The sequence below is a fragment of the Capricornis sumatraensis genome, chromosome 22 (assembly GCF_032405125.1).
Source record: "Capricornis sumatraensis isolate serow.1 chromosome 22, serow.2, whole genome shotgun sequence".
Lineage (NCBI taxonomy): Eukaryota > Metazoa > Chordata > Mammalia > Artiodactyla > Bovidae > Capricornis > Capricornis sumatraensis.
In genome coordinates, this window is record NC_091090.1 from 33,896,322 (window position 1) to 33,916,753 (window position 20,432).

General features: G+C 42.4%; 3 protein-coding genes across 3 annotated transcripts in view; 1 reads left to right on the forward strand and 2 right to left on the reverse strand.

The window, feature by feature from the left end:
- Positions 1-20,432, forward strand: part of LOC138069278 (zinc finger protein 184-like) — a 1,142,341-nt gene that overhangs the window by 392,766 nt on the left and 729,143 nt on the right. The gene's annotated exons all lie outside the window — the stretch shown is intronic.
- NKAPL (NFKB activating protein like) lies at positions 1,466-2,665 on the reverse strand. Its single transcript, XM_068960543.1, has one exon. The coding sequence runs from the start codon at positions 2,663-2,665 to the stop codon at positions 1,466-1,468; it is 1,200 nt and encodes a 399-aa protein (XP_068816644.1).
- On the reverse strand, positions 10,156-17,604 carry LOC138069631 (zinc finger protein with KRAB and SCAN domains 4-like). Its single transcript, XM_068960967.1, has 5 exons — positions 17,182-17,604; positions 15,474-15,615; positions 14,189-14,271; positions 12,282-12,405; positions 10,156-11,018 (listed from the first exon to the last, which is right to left on the reverse strand). The coding sequence occupies exons 1-5, from the start codon at positions 17,602-17,604 to the stop codon at positions 10,156-10,158; spliced, it is 1,635 nt and encodes a 544-aa protein (XP_068817068.1).

Sequence of the window (20,432 nt, forward strand, 5' to 3'; positions counted from 1 at the left end):
TCAAGCTAATGTGATCCAGTGTCTGTCAAGTTACATACTGGGGTAAAAGTGCCTCTCTACATCAACTATGCCCTGCCAGATTCTAGAGCCACATCTTTTGACTTTCAGCTCTGTGGGCTTTCCAGGGTCTTGAGGCTTGAAAAGGGGCTTATCCAAATTAGATAGTTTTCATTTGTACTGAAGTCTGAGCTTGGTCAGGTATCACTAGATGACAATAAGGTCTTATCACAGACCACAAGTGGAGCTCACTGTAAATGTCTTCTCAGCACTGGTGCTAGCCAGTCTCTCCATGTTAACTCTCTTGTCCAAGTGGTCCTTCCTGATCTGATCTTTTCATGAGCTCTACCAACCATTTCTTTGTACCTCCTCCTTTTGCTCTTTCTCCTCATCTAGCTGGCACCTAATCTACTCATTGGAATACCCAACTCTGTATCGTTATCTTTTTAATGTCTATTTTTATGGGTAAACCCTAGGACTCTTTCAATCAGGTCCTTGGCTTCTGATAGTCATGGCCAAGTTTTTCAAGATAATATTGGCTTTCAGTGCATGTACTATATATATATATATATTTTTTCTTCTTTTTAAGTCATTCAGCACTGTAGTGGGCACCTGTTGGTTGCCTACCCCTGCCTTCCTAACATTACTCTAATATGGATACTCAGGTATCCATTCCTTGCCCACACAGCCCATAAGGTGAGCAACTCGGCAGATCAGGAGTAAGTCATTCTATTTCCGCAGCAATGATATATCCAGAAGCAGGTGGTGGCGGGGGTTGGGGGGAAGGCAGAAGGGGAGGTTGGGGGAAGCATGTGACCTAAGCTAATCTAATTAGGCTGAGTCTCAGTAGTCTTATTTGGAATGCCAAGACAAAAATTTTCCTTCTCTCTTCATACGTGGACCAGGAAATACATAACCAAACTCAGGAGCTTTGGCAGCCTATTATTTAAGGGAAACAAGCTAGAAGAGGAAAATGAGCCAATAAAACTAACTTTTAACTCTGTTAAATGCAAACCAGAAGTATACACTCAATTGAATCCTTTGTTTTTTCCGGGATTCTCCTGGTTTTCCTTGGGTAAATGAATGGCTCCATGAGGAAGCAACAGGGAAAACAACCGCCCTTTAGGTTAATAGCTTCAACTTTTATCCTGCAATAAACATGCTTTTACATAAACAGGATTCATGGATAGATAAAGAAAATGCCAAAAAGAGATTTCTTAGGAGGGAAGGATTAGGAATGGGGGTAGAAGACTCACATTCTACTGACTCTCCTCCTATAGTGTTTGAATATTTTTAAAAACACGTATACATATTACTTTTACAGTTAAAATTAACAAAATATATTGTTAAAGAAATCTCAAAAAGCAGCTTTTTCTTAAGGAACTTACAGTTGGTACAGTAGCACCATAGAGCCTTTTAATTTTGGTCATTTAAAATTGTTGAAAGTCCTGCTATGGAACAAAAGTCCTTATTTATCATCTTTCCCTTTTGTTTTTCGATACACCATCTCTCGGAAACTAGTTAGGATTTTATTCTCTCTCTTCCGTCTCTCTTCTTGGTTAAAGGATGCAAGGGCTCTCTTCTCATCAGCACTATAGATCTGATTCTCTTTACGCAGGCGCACAGCCTCCATTCTGCGATGCCTGCTACCACTCATAACATAACCTGCGCATTCAAAGGAAGCAATCTCTTCACTTGTCAACCCAATTTCACCTCTTCGTGGGATACGCTTTCCGGCTTTTACATACTCAGCCATAGCGGCACCTTCACCTGGAAGCAAAGCATGACCATAGTTCAAAGGCTTCTCATCTTGAGAGGTGTGTATAATAGGTGCCTCTGGACCTATTAGATCCATGTTATCTGCAATCTTTGACTGCTCAATCCAGATGTCTTCTGGCAACTCCTCTTCTGAATCCTCATAGCTTGAGCCACCGGATTCTTTTTTAGTCTTCTTAGTCTTCTTTTTCTTGGGCTTTTTAGCTCTGCGTTTCTTTTTCTTCTTGACTTTTTTTGCTCTCTTTTTATCATTAGAGCTGGAATTAGTGTCGGAGTCCGAATCCCTGTCACTATTATCAGAATATGTCCTATGTTTTCTTTTGGACTTTTTCTTTCTTTTCTTTTTATTTTTTGAACGACTGGCCTTTTTCCTTTTTTCTTCGGAGCTGGTATCTGAACTGCTGCTCTTCTTGGTCTTTACCTCTTCATCCTCAACCGGGGTGTGTTCATCAGAATCTGGCTCAGGAAACTTTGGAGACAGCCCCCATACCTCAGGAGCTCCCAACTCCCCAATCCTTTCTCTCTCTTTCAGCCGCCTCTGGCGATAGCTCTCCTCCTTCTCTTTCTCACAGTCCTCCACCCACTGCCTGTCGCCCACATAGTGGTGTTGATGGTAACGGTACCCTCCACAGGAGAAAGAAGAGGATGAGAAGTCATAGCTGCGGAGCCCGGGGGGCCGCTTTCGAGACTCAGGGCGGATAAAGGGGTAAGAAGCTCCAACACCCGACCCACTCCACGAAGGCCTGAGGCATTCGCGGTCGCGGGAGTGAGTACGGCTGACCCAAGGGGAGTGTCTGGCCTGCGCGGATGGCGGGCTCTCGGAAGAGCTGCATCGCTGTCTCCCAGAGCCCGGGGTGTCCTCTGGATAGCTGGACTGGGACACTGGCGCCATGGGCCGGTCTTTCACACCCGTGGTTACAACAGGGATCCCGACTGGCCGGCAGTTTTCGCTCCCGCAGGCGCACTAGCAACGGTTCGGTGCACGACTTCCGCTTCCGGCGGTTGCCAGGCGAAGATCTTAATCCGCGTGTGGGCTGTAAGGTCCCTTTTTAGGTGAGGCTGCTAGGAGGGCTCTTCTGGAGAGCAGATAAAGAGGGCGTGGCAGCGCCTGTTTTGGGGATTTACATTCCCCAAGTTGAGCCCCGTGGGAATATTTAGAAGAGGAATTTGCCATCAGTGAATCCCTCTACTGTTCAATCACTCCATTCTTTACCTGGTTATTTTCCTTTAAGCATCTTGACACCATTCTCTTCTACCAGTCTCACTCCGGCTCTCTTTGTCTTTACCCCTTGTTGAAGGTTCCCCACTTCTCCCACTCCTCTTGTTTACCTCTTAAGAAGGACCTCGTCCACTATTTTCATAGCAGAGATACGTTTTTTAATGACTACCAAGTCCCACTTGGAAGCAAACCCCAGAACTTATTTTAAAATAAAAATTTGAGATAGGCCTGAGTTAAGTGAAGACTGGAGTTATGATTTGTATTCTTAAATTCACAGAAACACAGGGAGGCATCCAACTTAATCCAGATTGTCTCTTTACCTAGATGATCTCTTCAGAAACTGTGGTTGGGAATCACGCTCTGCATACACTTTGTTTCCTCTCTAAAATGGCAAATATTTCATGCAAAAGATTGTTCCCCCCGATCTTAAAATGTGTATAGACACTACCTTCATTTTGGTTCTCTATAGTTAAGTTGACCTGCTCAATTAGCAGACTTGGAATGTGACAGGAAAGCTAAGACAGAACTTCAGTTCAGTTCAGTTCAGTAGCTCAGTCGTTTCCGACTCTTTGCGACCCCATGAATCACAGCACACCAGGCCTCCCTGTCCATCACCAACTCCCAGAGTTCACTCAAACTCATGTCCATCGAGTCGGTGATGCCATCCAGCCATCTCATCCTCTCTCATCCCCTTCTCCTCCTGTCCCCAACCCCTCCCAGCATCAGGGTCTTTTCCAATGAATCAACTCTTCGCATGAGGTGGCCAAAGTACTGGAGTTTCAACTTCAGCATCAGTCCTTCCAATGAACACCCAGGAGTTTCAACTTCAGCATCAGTCCTTCCAATGAACACCCAGGACTGATCTCCTTTAGGATGGACTGGTTGGATCTCCTTGCAGTCCAAGGGACTCTCAAGAGTCTTCTCCAACACCACAGTTATAAAGCATCAATTCTTTGGCGCTCAGCTATCTTCACAGTCCAACTCTCACATCCATACATGACCACAGGAAAAACCATAGCCTTGACTAGACAGACCTTTGTTGGCAAAGTAATATCTCAGCTTTTCAATATACTATCTAGGTCGGTCATCACTTTCCTTCCAAGGAGTAAGCATCTTTTAATTTCATGGCTGCAATCACCATCTGCAGTGATTTTGGAGCCCCCCAAAATAAAGTCTGACACTGTTTCCACTGTTTCCCCATCTATTTCCCATGAAGTGATGGGACCAGATGCCATGATCTTCGTTTTTTGAATGTTGAGCTTTAAGCCAACTTTTTCACTCTCCTTTTTCACTTTCATCAGGAGGCTTTTTAGTTCCTCTTCACTTTCTGCCATAAGGGTGGTGTCATCCACATATCTGAGGTGATTGATATTTCTCCCGGCAATCTTGATTCCAGCTTGTGCTTCTTCCAGCTCAGTGTTTCTCATGATGTACTCTGCATAGAAGTTAAATAAGCAGGGTGACAATATACAGCCTTGACGTTCTCCTTTTCCTATTTGGAACCAGTCTGTTGTTCCATGTCCAGTTCTAACTGTTGCTTCCTGACCTGCATATAGGTTTCTCAAGAGGCAGGTCAGGTGGTCTGGTATTCCCATCTCTTTCAGAATTGTCCACACTTTATTGTGATCCACACAGTCAAAGGCTTTGGCATGGTCAATAAAGCAGAAATAGATATTTTTCTGGAACTCTCTTGCTTTTTCCATGATCCAGCCAATGTTGGCAATTTGATCTCTGGTTCCTCTGCCTTTTCTAAAACCAGCTTGAACATCTGGAAGTTCATGGTTCACGTATTGCTGAAGCCTGGCTTGGAGAACTTTGAGCATTACTTTACTAGCGTGTGAGATGAGTGCAATTGTGCGGTAGTTTGAGCATTCTTTGGCATTGCCTTTCTTTGGGTTTGGAATGAAAACTACCTTTTCCAGTCCTGTGGCTATTGCTAATAGAACTTAGCAATGGTGTTTTCCTGATGCTAGGGTCAACGAATAAAATGGAGAAAGTAAACATAACCAAGTTAGGTCATTTGATCCAAGTAGAATTTTAGTAATGTGATTTTAGGGAATAAGGACTGGCATGGTGCTCTGCCATAAAATATGCTTCCTTCAGTTCAGTGGCTCAGTTGTGTCCAACTCTTTGTGACCCCATGGACTGCAGCATGCAAGGCTTCCCTGTCCTTCACCAACTCCTGGAGCTTGCTCAAATTCATGTCCATCAATTCCATGATGCTATCCAGCCATCTCATGCTCTGTCATCCCCTTCTCCTCCCACCTTCAATCATTCCCAGCATCAGGGTCTTTTCCAAGGATTCAGTTCTTTGCATCAGGTGGCCAAAGTATTGGAGTTTCAGCTTCAGCATCCGTCCCTTCCAATGAATATTCAGGACTGATTTCCTTTAGGATTAACTGGTTTGATTTCCTTGCAGTCCAAGGGACTCTATGCTTCCTTAGAAACTGGCAAATAGGAGGGAGTATTATAAATGAATGGTCACATGTATTTTACCATACATATCACAATGGATAAGGTAACTTTTATAGATTATCTGTAAGCAAATATGTCTCAGCCTCACACCAGTCCAGGCTTCCCTTGTGGTTCAGCTGGTAAAGAATCCATCCACAATGTGGGAGACCTGGGTTGGATCCCTGGGTTGGGAAGATCCCCTGGAGAAGGGAAAGGCCACCCACTCCAGTATTCTGGCCTGGAGAATTCCATGGACTGTATAGTCCATGGAATCGCAAAGAGTCGGACAGGAATGAGCAACTTTCACTTTTGCCACACCAGTCCTATACCCTGAACTGTAGTGCATCAGAAAGGCTACAAATTCCATTTCCCAGACTCCCAATGCTGATGGGCAGAATTGGAGAACAGAGGGAAGGAAATGGTTCAAAGTTTTAACACTTTAGTTAATATCTGAAAGTATAATTATTTTCTAACAGTCTGGAAAGTATGCAGTGTTTTAGCTGTTTAAGAATTCACTGAGACAAAAGGAATAATCACATGATTTATTATTTTATACAAATAAGTTACATTAGGATTGCTCAGATTTTTTTTTAGACCCTCAAAAATTTGAAGTGGCTTAGAAATTAGAATAAAAACAAGAATTTAGAAAGTTGTGCATAGGCTTTTGGATGACAACTCAATTCCTAATAAACAAAATACATGGAACAGGCAAGAATATATCATAATGTTCAGTCATTAATTGGGAAAAGAGACCAGGAATGCTTGCTGTGCTGAAATTCCAAGGTCTCAGTTGATGCAGTAAACAAAAAGGAATTGCTAATGCCATAGATAAAGTGAGAAATGTGGGTAGACACAGAAATAAAGGATATTTCTAAAAATAATATGCTAACAAAAAAATTCACAGGAAAATAATCATCCCCAAGTATTTCTGTAGTAGCAACTTCACTTGAAACATTCAAAATAGGTACCACATCTACAGAGCTGACCAAAAAAAAGTTGCCTCATTTGAATCCATCAGACCCAATTTTAACTATCATGAGGAATAACAAAAGGCAGACTAAAAAGTGTGTTTAGAGAAATGTAGGTAAATTAAGTTTACCGAGGGGTTGAAGTTCTCATATGAATAACTGAGATGCAATCACACAGATCACCTGGGACATCATTACAAGATAAAATCAACACTGTTATACCAGTGTTTTTAGACAGCCTTTACTATTAAACAGTTGTCATTCCAATATACAGAGGTTTCAGCTAACAGAGCATTTAATCTCCATTTCTCTGTCAATGTTAATATTTTCAGATTATTTACCCAGCACTTCTTTTTTGTAGGATAGATCCTCACAATTCTGTGACGTAAGCTGGCACTCTATTTATTTTTTCCTTTAAAGAAGGCAGAGAAACAGAATCTTTTGTAGGATTGCACACATATTTACCAAAATTAAGACCACGTCTAGGGGACTTCACTGGTGGTCCGGTGGCTAAGATGCCAAGCTCCCGATGCAGGGGGCCCAGCTTTAATCCCTGGTCAGGGAACAAGATCCCACATGCCACAACTAAGACTTGGTCCAGCCAAGTGAATCCATTTAAAAAATAAGAACATATCTAGGAGGGCTATTCATAAAAAATGTTTTTTCATTGTAACTACTCATTTTACCCAAGTTAAAAAAATTAGTTATAATTAGTTACTTATTTATGAAATGGAAGGAAAAATAAAATGGTAGATTTCAGCATTGCTTCAGTTGGAGAAGTGAATGGCCAGCTGACACTAAAATTCCTAGAAACAACTTTTAAAAACATGAAAAGTGATATTTTATTTCACTTTATATACTGACTATATCTTAACTACGTAGCTTATTTTACTGGGTCTAATTTTCATCTGAAAATAATTTTTTGACCATCCTTTTAAATAGGCTAGAGTTAAAACCCATTTTATAATTCACTTACTTATAAACACACACCTGTTATATATGAAAGTGGGGTGTCCAAAAGCCTATCAGAAAAATAATTTTTTAATCTGAAATCATACAATAGTGCCAGACAGCTTCCTAAATATTTTTATCATAAAAATGTCAGTGTTACTGAATAAAATTTCAACCCCTTGCTCTGGCACTGAAGGCCCTTACAATGCACTACTTCTTCAAACTTGCCTTAGTTACTAAATCTGATAACTCCTTTAGTCTCTGCAGCTAATATATCAGCCTGTCAATATAATAAAAATAGCACACAGCAGAAGTAACATTTCTCTCCTCGGAACTTTCACAGTATTCAGTTCATCATTCACAAGTCACTGATCAGGATATTGCCTTATTTAAAAAACTTTTTTTTTTTTTGACTGTACTGCATGGCATGCAGGATCTTAAGTCCCCGACCAGGGATTGAACCCATGCACCTAGCAGTGGAAGCATGGAGTCCCAACTCTGGCACTGTCTTTATTTTTATGTGCAAGTCTTATCAATGTTATTATACTGAAAGTCTAAGCCCAAGTATGTATGCATGTGTGTGTCTATGCTTTATCCCCTTCATTGTCAGGAACAGGAGGCACTGAAAATTATTTTTCTACAATCTTCCCCTCCTCCATGGAGAAGATTTTTAGCTTCAGAAGGAGCAGAAAGAGTGAAAGGAGGCACAGTGGTCCTTTGTTAATCTCAATAGATAATACTTATTGAGTAAGTGTATAATGCTTTCTGATTTGTAAAAGGTTCTCATGTATATCTCTTCACATGACATAAGAAACAAATACCAAAAAAAAAAAAAAAAGAACAGTGTTTAAGATCAGGCCTATTAACAAACATTTAGGAAAAATAAAGGTAAGGAGAGAAGAGGAAATGGTAAGCTTTATGGAGGTACCCATAATACAGTTAATATAAAAGGAAATTTTTACAGGCTTAAAAGGTTAACTGGAGAAAGTCTGCAGGTTCTTAGAAAACTAGTTTTAAATAATACTCCAATGAGGGAATAATGAAGGCAATGAAAGACCCAAGGGAAGTGATACTGGGAGAGGCCTACAGTTTACAAAGTCCCTAGTCAGCCTGGGGTTCTTCAGAGCAGGAATCCAGCAAGGGACTGGAGAACAGAAAACGTTCTGCTGGTGACTGAACAAAACTGGACCAGGATTTCATCAAAGCAGAATCCATTCTTGGCATAATCTGGTAAAGCTGGAAGCTGGGGAGAGGGCACTCACACCTATGAAGATGGTATTGGTCTTTGAAGAGCTTCACAGAAGGTGATCTGAGTGAAAATAGCGGATACCAAGAAATTCTTACTGACAGTCTTGACTTCACAGGTTGATACTTTGGACGTTATGGAATCATTTCTGTCAGATCCCAGGACTCCCAACATGTTTCCAAAAAGATACATTTTCTCCTACCACCCATATTCAGGTCTCTATCATCGTTGGCTGCCTTTGACCCAATCTTCCTCTCCCCAACCACAGGGCAGTTTTGAAAACATGAATGATACTTGTTATAAATATCTGGTGTGAATCCTCTAGCCTGGAAGAAGTTTAAGCCTAGCTGGCATAAGCCTTGATGCATCGTGGGCTCTAAGTTGGGAGAGAGGGATATCAATGGTGTCTTGGCACTTGGTTAGGTCCAAGATAACCAAAAAGTGAGAAACAAGCTGTTGAGCATCATAGGATTTATTTATATCAAGATACATAACCATTTTGGTCTGACTTGATCAATTGTTTTGTATTTACCTGAATGTGAAAGGTTTTCCCTAAAGAATAGCACAATTAATATGAACTAATATCGTTAACGCTGACTACAGACTGAAGTTGTTTGGATGCAACAGTCTCACAATGTCTTAATGATAAAGAAGCTGTTTAAGGCATTCTTACTATAACTCCTATGCTGGTGAAGAAATATGGATTCCTCTACCTCAACTCTCAGACGGTAAAGAATCTGCTGGCAATACAGAAGACCCAGGTTTGATCCCTTGGTTGGCAAGATCCCCTGGAGAAGGGAATGGCAACCCACTCCAGTATTCTTGCCTGGAGAATCCCTTGGGCAGCAGCACCTGGCAGGCTACAGTCCAAGGTGTCGCAAAGAGTTGGACATGACTGAGCAACTAACACACACACACACTACCCCAACTCTGACAATCTTATGTACTTGGCAATAAATATACTAGATTGACCCAGAATCTAGACCCTCAGAGAATTAGACAAGCACAAGTGGCCTTAAAAAGTCATCAGCAATGCAGACATTAGATTTTCAGAGTTATGAAGGTTGTTTCACTGGTATATTTAATAAATGTTTATAGCACCTGTATACAAGGCACAGTGGGGTGGGGATAAGACATGACTGATCCAACCAACAGGTGAGGGAATAATTATACGCAAAATGAACAGTCAGAACACCAGCCACCCAAATCAGAGAGCCATCCACCCAGAGACATCATAAAATGCTGGCTGAGAGTGATTAATTAGACAGCCTGGAAGCCCATTGAAGTCTAAAAGGTGAGAACTATTTCAGGCCCAACCTCTTCCAGACAATGTTCCCATAGCTTCCTATCAAACAAGTTTTTTTTTTTTTTCAATCAGCTTCTAGGTTGTAGAAGATAATTCATCTCAGACTCTATTTTCTAACAAACACCTGATGATACGTGGTGGGAAATAAAGCTCAGCTCAGTTTTCTAGTCAGCAAGGGTTCCAGGGTGGCTTCAGTTCAGTGAGGAAGGAACATCAACTCTGGCATGTAAGACATGGGTCACGGAGATAGAATTTTTTTCCCAACGTGGCTTCTCTGATGTTGAATAAGGTATGAAGTTCGGGTGAAGCCTTTTCCACATGTATCACACTGAAAGGGTTTCTCACCCGTGTGGATTTTTTGATGCTCAATAAGGCTTCTATTCCTAGTGAAACTTCTCTCACATTCATTACATTTATAAGACATAGCAGCCTCAACATTTTCCCATTGACTTTCCTTCCACCCCTGACTCTCCCAGCTCTGTCCAGGGTCAGGATTCTGAAGGTTTTTATTGCCGTGGATCCTCTGATGTCTCAGAAGATGTGAATTCCGCCTAAAGGCTTTACCACACATGTTGCACTGGTAGGGCTTCTCCCCGGTATGGATTTTGTGATGTTCAAGGAGGCTGCAGCTCTGGCTAAATGTTTTCCCACAGTCATCACACTCGTAGGGCTTCTCCCCAGTGTGAGTTCTCTGGTGTTTGATAAGGTTTGAACTGTGACTGAAGACCTTGCCACATTCTTCACATTCATATGGCTTCTCACCAGTGTGAACTCTCTGATGAATGACGAGAGCAGAGCTTCCAATGAAGGTCTTGCCACAGTCCTCACATTCATAGGGTTTCTCCCCAGTGTGGATTCTCCTGTGCTTGGTCAGGCCTGAACTCTGAGCAAAAGTCTTTCCACATTCATGGCAATAGTGCCGCCTGTTTCCTGCGGCAGTTTTCTGCTTTCTTTGTAACCTGCCCTCCTGTTCACCAGCTTCTGCACAAGCAGGAATCTGGCCAGTGGCTTCACCCAGGTGGCGTGGTATCTGCCCAGGCTCCTGTGTTGGATGATCCTCATCTGGAGGCAGCTCTCTGATCTTCGGTTGCACCACACCACCTGAACAACAAACGGCCAGCAACTGTCAGTTATGTCCTGCCACAGAGGAAAGCTTTGTGATGAGTCCCAGGGAGGCAAGAATTACAGAGGTCTGGATATGGCAAGGATGAGGATGTAAGTATTAGAATACAGATGGGAATAAAGGAGGAGAACAGGGATGCTTGGGGGGAGGGAGACCTGAGAATGAGAATGGGGCTGTTGGAAGAAGGGTACAACTTGGGAAAGGAGAGACTGGAGGGAAGGTGGTGAGAAATACTGAAGACTGTGCTGGGGATACACACAGAGGCTCTAAATTCTGTAAAGTAAGAAGGGCCATGAAAGTAAGGCAGGGCCATGTTCTTGGTATTAGACACTAAAAGGCCTGAGCAGGGGGTGAGTAAACAAGGCAAGTAAAAGAATTTCTGAAATGTTCTGTGAGAAACAGGGAAAGCAGGAACTCAGAATTCAGTGACCACTGAAGGGTGTGGTCATTTCTGGCTGGAACCCAGGCAGAGGCAGGGTCCACCAAGTAAAACTGGCATCAGTGCTGGGAGATCTGAGTTGGAGCCCCTACTGTGCTGCCAATGAGCTGTGTGAACTCAAACAAGCCAGGCGATCTTGTGTGTCTCTGCACCGCATCCTCATCTCTAAGGCCAGGCTCTGCAGTCAGTCTCTAGATCACTTCTAGCTCTCGCCCTATGGTTCCATGGTCCAGTTCCTGAAGAGACCCCTCAGCTTTCCTCTCCTGTCAGGGCTAGCAACAGGAAGGGAAGGGGAAGAAATCAGCATTTACTGAGCATCTACTATGAGCTACATCTAAACTAGAGGCTGTACCTACTTCATCCCACCTAAACTGACAAGAACACTGGCAGTACAGATAAAAAAGCAAGGCTCATGGACTTCCCTAGTGGTTCAGTGGCTAACGCCCCGTGCTCCCAACGCTGGGGGCTTGGGTTGAGTCTCTGGTCAGGGAACTAGATCCCACATGACCTAAGGGTTCCCATGCTGCAACTAAAGACTTCACATGCGGCAACTAAGGATCCCACATGCCACAACAAAGACTAGGCACAGCAATATATATATATATATATATTTTTTTTTTTTTAGAAAAAGCAAGACTCAGAAGGATTAATAAACTAGTCACATAGCCAGTTAGTAGTTGGGATTCAGATATGGCGGTTCTAATGCTAAACATAATTCAACCAGCTTCTAATAGCCTAGTAAATGCTAATATACAAAGGAAGCCAGGAGATCTTAGAAGAAATCGATGCCCATCAGTCTTACCCAAGGAGGTCAGGCTGCCACGGTTCTCCTGCCTTTTATCTCCATACAAGTTCACCTGAGATGAATCCAGCTGTGTCCATCCAGGGGAAACAGTCAGTGCCACATCTTCCATTTTAAATGGCCCCTAAAACAATAGGTAATCCCACTTAGTTCTACTTGCCCAAAATCACTCCCCAAGCAGTCATACTGAGTACAAGTTAGTCAAACAGAAAAGACAAACATCATATAATGTTGCTTATATGTGGAATCTAAAAAAAGGGTACAAATGAACTTATCAGAAATAGAATTACAGATGTAGAAAACAAACTTACAATTACTCGGGGATAAGAGGTAGGAAAGGATAAATTGGAAGATTGGGATTGACATATACATACTGCTGCCACTGCTGCTGCTAAGTCGCTTCAGTCGTGTCCGACTCTGTGCGACCTCATAGATGGTAGCCCACCAGGCTCCCCCGTCCCTGGGATTCTCCAGGCAAGAACACTGGAGTGGGTTGCCATTTCCTTCTCCAATGCATGAAAGTAAAAAGTGAAAGTGAAGTCGCTCAGTTGTGTCTGACTCCTAGCAACCCCATGGACTGCAGCCCACCAGGCTCCTCCGACCATGGGATTTTCCAGGCAAGAGTACTGGAGTGGGTTGCCATTGCTTCTTCAGCATATACATACTACTACATATAAAATAGATAACTAGTAAGGACCTACTTTATAGCATAGGGAACTCTACTCAATACTCTGTAATGGCTTATATGGGAAAAGAATCTAAAAAGAGTGGAGTAGGATTTCCTTGATGGTCCAGTGGTTGAGACTCTACACTTCCACTGCAGAGGGATGCAGGTTTGACCCCTGATCAGGGAACTAAGGTCCCATATGCTGTGTGGTGCAGCCAAAACATAAATTAATTTTTTAAAAAGAGTGGATATATGTATATGTATAACTGATTCACTTTGCTGTATACCTGAAACTAACATATTATAAATCAACTATGCTCCAGTAAAAATTAAAAAAAAAACAACAACTGGGTACATGTAATGAAGGAACATTCCCTTTACATGGGCTATTTATAAAAAAAAACAAGTATGGTACACTTATGCCTACTTAACCCTGTCTCTAAAAATATCTTCATAAAAAAAAAATAACCATTAAAGGAAAGAAATACACACATTACAATAAGTACTTTCACATAAATATCTAAAAAGTTCAGAAAGTGAAAGGTTTGGAAAATAAGGACCAATGCAGTGAAAGGAGTGGAACCATATCTAAACTTTTCAAAATATATGTGATGTGCTTTGGCAAACCAGGGATGGGGGCTTATTTATAGCAATGATTTTAAAATACAATGAAATCAAGGTCTAAGGTGAGGGAAACTAGATTCTACAGAGCCTCAAATACTAAGGTCTTCAAGCAGGACATGAAAGACCGGGTAAGAAATTAAAATTCAGGTTAAGCAAATGCTGTTCAGTATCTTGGACTAAAAGCACACATCTTCTGTCTTCCTTTAGGTCCCTAGGGGACAGAGCATGACTTTATATTCCTCACTAGCAGCACAGTTTTTGATACTTAAAAACAAAAAAACAAAAAACAAATTACCATCACAACAAAATCTTCAGTTTGTATTTGCTAAATTTCCCTTGAAGAAGAAAATCTTGTTGATGAAAGAGTTGACCAAACAGATGGGGTAGGAAGAACCGAGAAGCACAGACATTCCCTCAGCTAGGAGTGAAACAGAAAAATCCTCTTAAGTGGACACCAAAGTAATGACATATAGCAATCTTGGAATAGATGAGAAAACTCAAACTCCAGATGTATGTAAGATGAGGGTGGAGGAGGAATGGGGAGAAGAGATCTACTGGGGAGCCCATCAGTAGTGAAGGGTGCTGGGTACAGGGAGGGAGAGGGGCTCCAGCTCACCTGGGACCCTGGGGTGAACCTGGTGGCTATCACGGCATCTTCTCTGCAGTGCCCCCCAGGGACAAGCCTTGGAACCTGGAAAACTGAGAAGGAAAGCACTCTGGATGAGATCTACCCTGGCATTCAGCCTTTCTCCCCGGTGGAATCCAAGTTCAAAAACTGCATAGATAAATTGCCACAAAGAAGTTTATACAGCATGTGTGCCTTTCCAAAATTCCTGATCCTGGCCAGCTCAAATCCTTAGACCTAAAGAGATGTGGTATGCTCCATAGAGGCACAGAATTGATGGGCAGATCCTTGGTAAGAAATGGAAGCAGCATAAAGGCAAAACAAAGCATTCCATCTAAAGAGTCTTTCATCTTGAACATTCTGGAAAGAGTGGATAAGAGGATATTTGTTCTTGCTAAAATTTATTTAGAAGCTTAGAGTGCTTTTTTCTTTAGTTCTATTATAAAAGACTAAGAAGAGTCAGATTAGGCTGAGCCCAGAAAGAAGGAAATAGGAATCTGCTTATATAGAACTTGCTCAGATTCAAGAGAAATAAAGGGGAACTTCAGGTTTTCCTATAAAAGGTGAACTTGGCAGGAGGCAGAAAATAGGTTAGGCTAGGATCTCTTTTGAGAAATAAAGATTTCATGTTGGCTGGCATATCCCAGTGTTATTTGTCTTGGAAATCTGCCCAAATAGTCACAGCACATGGGAAACACTCAGGAAAATATAGCAGTTTCCTACTGAGTGATTTTTCACCCCGTTCTAGTGACAGGTTCTGAAGATTTACACTCTTTGATTTGCACAAGTCCTACAATTCTGGAATATTCTGACAGGCTGTACACATTCTGTCTTATGTTCCTCATAGCATTCATCAATATCTGAACATGTATTATTAATTTATTTGCTATTCTCCTTACTAGAATGTAAGCTCCACTGGAGGAAGAAATCTATGCTATGGACCAGGCTATTCCTGATATGCACAACACTGACACTGGCTACCACATAGGGAACCTCCAGAAATATATGTTGAATGAATGGAGATAACTGTGTTGCTAACAAAAAATCAACTCTTTCCAAACACCAATTTTAATAAAGTCTTATTTATCATGTCCAGGTTTGGTTAGGAAAGCTTTCCACTATTGTTTGAAATTTCCCTGCTAGTCTCAGTCTCAAAGAGAAGTAGATCTGTGATGGGCATATAAAGCACTTATCCACAGATCTGTCCTTTAGGGGATCCTTAAGTGAAACTGGGTGAAGTCTGTAGAATTCATACTGCGCAGAAGATAGCACTCACCTCTGTCTGGACTGGATCCCAGAGATTCATGCTTGAGCAGAGCCTTCACTGGCTGGAATTGGATATTTTGTGGCCTCTGAATGGGTGTCAACACTGCCATCTTGCAGCAGAGCAGTTCTTGCCCCTGGCCACCACCTGGGACCTAAAAGTCATTCATTTATTTATACAGACACTTCTATCACATTCTCTATGTGCTAGTACTTTCTATTTCCCAGTATTTTCTATTTCCTTTCTATTCATTATTTCTAAGAGCTTTATGAATATTAACTTAATGCAGATAGCAACAACCTTAGCTAGGTACTTTTATTACCTGCATTCTTGTAATGGTGAAACTGAGGCACAGTGTTAAAGCAACTTGCCCAAGGTCACCCAGCTTAGGCAGAATGACTCCAGAGTCCACGTTCTTTAGCATTACTCTGTAAAGTGAAGTCGCTCAGTTGTGTCCGACTCTTTGTGACCCCATGGACTGTAGCCTACCAGGCTCCACCCTCCATGGGATTCTCCAGGCAAGAGTACTGGAGTGGGGTGCCATTTCCTTCTCCAAGGGATCTTCCCAACCCTGGGATTGAGCCCGGGTCCCCCGCATTCCAGGCAGACGCTTTAACCTCTGAGCCACCTGTGCTCCCTCATTATTTATATTTGTGATTTTGTGAAAACTCTTTGGGAACTGGTGCTAAGTTCTCAGAGAACACTAATATGTTTTCTTATCCTGAAAAAAAGGATAATAATTTCTAGCTTGCGGGGCTTTGCAAACCAGCAAATAAGATCCCAGTGTGTGAAATCACCTAACACAGGGCCTAGTGATGGTATGTCCTCATTAAATGCAGGTTTCCTTCCAGACATTTGTAATTAATGGGTTTTCAAGCCACTGTCAGAATCATTAGCTCATGTCCAGCTTAGAATTTCCCACAACAACCATAAGAAATGAAAAGCCTGAAGCTGAAACTTGAAGTGATTCTTCTCTTATTACAGGGCTAAAAAGCACTAATGCCTACTCAAGAATCGTGGTCTCTGGGTCACCAATTAGAAGCCTTTGGTCTGGTTATGTACATGCTGAAAGGAACACACAAGAATACAAGATAATACAGAGGGAATTTAGTCTTATACAATATTCAGGAAGATGTAAATAAATATGAACCGAGGGGTTTCTAACTTGTGGTCCACAGATTCCCTCCTAAGTATTCCATGAATATGAATAGAAAAAATTATTTTTACTAGACTCTAAGCAAAATTCATTATTTCCTTCAATTATGAGTGGAAGCAACAAATCAAGGTGTTACGGACAGTACAAAAGACTGTCACCAATTGAAACTGGAGGTGTTTTCACATCACATTACAACCAGGTAAATGATATCAAAGATATTCACCACCACTTGGAAATTATACTAGAGTTATTAGGCCTGTCCTTCGATCTCACTATTTAGTGCATTAATTTTTAAAAGCGCATATATAACTTTACCATACATTTACTTCTTTGCTAACTGTATTTCAATATAATTGAGTTGCTTTTAATTCTTTATATTTTACTTCAGGTATTTAATAAATACTATTATGTGAAGGAGTCCAGAGACTTCACTTTACTGTCAAAGAGATTTATAGTACCAAAAGAGACGGAGAGTTTCTGGATCATAAAGAAAAGCCTCTCACTCTTATCTTGAGATTTCAGGAAGAAGCGGACCACAGCTTGCAGACACTAAACCTGTTCTACCTGCGGCATCGGCCCATCCGGCTGCCTCTCCAGATACTCCAAGAGCGCCACCACCTCCTCCCCGCTCTCCGGATGCTGCTCCCGCACCCAGCTCTGCAGGTCCGTCGGCAGGATGGTCAGGAACTGCTCCAGCACCAACAGCTCCAGCATCTGCTCCTTGCTGTGCGTCTCAGGCCGCAGCCACAGTCGGCAGAGCTCCCGAAGTCGGCTCAGCGCCTCGCGGGGCCCCTCAGCCTCTGGGTAGCGGAAGCCTCGGAAGTGCTGGCGGGAGTGCTCGGGGCTTGGAGCCGGGCTGCCTGGGGCGCGCCCCTCTGCAGCCAAGACGGAGGCGTCTTCTTTTTCCACCTTCACGGTCAGGATCCCCGTCCGGTCCTCTGCAGACTGGGCGTCCAAAACTGCGCTTTCCTTCGATTCCCTAGCCATTGTGGACCAAGGCAGTACTTCAGCCTCACTCTACCTGGGAGCTATATGTCTTCGGAAATTTCTTGAAAGGTGGGAAATCACTATGTACTGTAAAACTGCAGCGGTCCCCTTCCGCGTGTCCAGGGGCGAGGACACACCTGGGGAGCAGCTTCACAGGTTGCCCCCTGCAGTCCGCGCCTCTGCAGCGTCTTCCTCTGCACCCCTCCCTGAATCCCACAATAAGTATCTCCAAAGATGTCTTGGTGCAATGAACAGCCTCCAGATGCTGGAGAAAAATTGAGACTGTGGGGCACAGGAAGCCCAAGTGGAACTCAATATCACTTCCCGGGCCCTCTAGGAAGAGCCTCTCGGTGGTTGTCCCCGAGTTAACCCATTAGCAACCATGCCCTTACCTCCAAGTGAAGCAGGAGAGGAGAAAGAAAGGATGCCAGGCTCTGAATCATAAGAAATAAGGCTAGATCGTTCGATCTTGTAAGGATGCTGTTGTGGCCTATACCAGGCTCTGATGTAAGCTTGACTAAAGAGCTGGCATAAAACTGTCACTAAAGTTCAGTAAAAAGCAGGGTTTTCTCAGAGCTTCAGGCAGGAGGACACTCCCTTTCTCAGAAACATCAAAGAAGCAGAACACATCACCAAGCGCTTGCTGGAAGAAGCAGTGGCTGCCCCTGGCTGCTGCCCCACTCCAGTTACCACTCTCTTTCCTCCCCTTCAAGGCTAAACTATTCAACTTTAAAGGAAGCCCTCCTATCTCTGACTCTAGTCCTCAATTTCCATTCATCCATAACACACTGTAGGTGGCAAACTGCCAGCAAAGCCATTGAGATTGCTCCTGCAAAAGTAACTAAAGTTTCCATTCCTCCGCCCCCTCTGCACATAACAGTTATCCCTTTCTGTTTTCCATGGCTTCTCAGGCAAGCAGGCTTTCAGGCTTCCCACTTCCAGAAGCTCTCTAGTCCTGTTATCTCCTTTCTTTGCTCTTGTTTCTTCATAGCCCTCATTTACCATCTGGCATAATAGTTAGATCTGCAGATTCTCAAGCCAAGTTATCTGAGTAATCCTGGCTTTACCACATACTAACTGGGTGACTTTGGTAAATTATTTCAGCTTTCTGTGCCTGACTTTTATTTCAGCTTTCTGTGCCTGACTTTCCCAATCTATAAATGGGGATAGTAACAGTAGATAGTGATGGGAGAAAATTTCACCTATTGAAGCATGGGGAAGTTAGTCTCACTTACAAGATGTACATCTGCTTTAACCATTAAAAAAAATGCATTCACCTTATTGTTCACAATGTCTGCTTTGAAGATAGGGATAAATGCCCCCCACCTCCTATGAGGCCAATGTTATTTGTTCTGACAAGATATGAAACTGTGGTTCAGGCAGAGTTGGAACTGGGCAGGGGTGGGAGGAATGCATTGTGGATATGGTTTCAGACACGTTTCTGCATCACTGAGAACTTGAATTTTCTGAACTGTATCAAACTCAAGGATACTACCAGCCATTCTCAAAACAATATCTGCTAATAGCTGCCAGCTGCAACCTTATGGTGTCAAGGTCTCTCCTTGCAACTATGCAACCATGAGCCAGATTCCTCATGTCAGAAAAGCAGTTACAAACATGTAAAGAGAAAGGCCAAAATGATCCTGTGGTGTTGGACTGGAATCTAAGGTATCAACATGAACTCAAGTCCCAAAATCTACAGTTACTTATAGAAATAAATATAAATGTACACAAGTCAGTGTATAAGTGTATATATATAGTATTTGATAGATGGCACTGCAATGTTTTGAGATAAATGGAAAAAATAAAACAAATTCTAATTGTTTAAAGAAAGAAAAGTCAAATAGCAAAACTTTCACATTTTTAGAAAAATATTAGAAGCATTTCTTTATGCTCTTGAGTATAAAATACACAGACTGCACAAAATGTGAAGGAAAAATGTAGTACATTTGACATCATTAAAACTTAAAACCACATCAAAAGATACCAGAAACAAGTGGAAACTACAAACAGAAGACTGATGGAAGATATTTGTGAGCCATATGACCAACAAGGATCAATACCCAGATCATACAAAGAGCATCAACAAATAAACAAGAAAAAAGACAACCGTCAAACAGAATAATTGACAAGAACTATGCACAGGCAATTTACAGATAAGGAGTCTGGAGTGACCAACAAACAAGCAAAGATCTTTAACTTCATTAGTTACTCAGTTCACTTCAGTGAATTCAGTCGCTCAGTCATGTCCGACTCTTTGGGACCCCATGAGTCGCAGCACGCCAGGCCTCCTTGTCCATCACCAACTTCTGGAGTTCACTCAAACTCACATTGATCAAGTCAGTGATGCCATCCAGCCATCTCATCCTCTGTCGTCCCCTTCTCCTCCTGTCCCCAGTTTTTCCAATGAGTCAACTCTTCACATGAGGTGGCCAAAGTGCTGGAGCTTCAGCTTTAGCATCATTCCTTCCAAAGAACACCCAGGACTGATCTCCTTCAGAATGGACTGGTTGGATCTCCTTGCAGTTCAAGGGACTCTCAAGAGTCTTCTCCAGCACTACAGTTCAAAAGCATCAATTCTTCAGTGCTCAGCTTCCTTCACAGTCCAACTCTCACATCCCTACATGACTACTGGAAAAACCATAGCCTTGACTAGACGGACCTTTGTCGGCAAAGTAATGTCTCTGCTTTTGAATATGCTATCTAGGTTGGTCATCACTTTCCTTCCAAGGAGTAAGCATCTTTTAATTTCATGGCTGCAATCACCATCTGCAGTGATTTTGAAGCCCTAAAAAATAAAGTCTGACACTGTTTGCACTGTTTCCCCA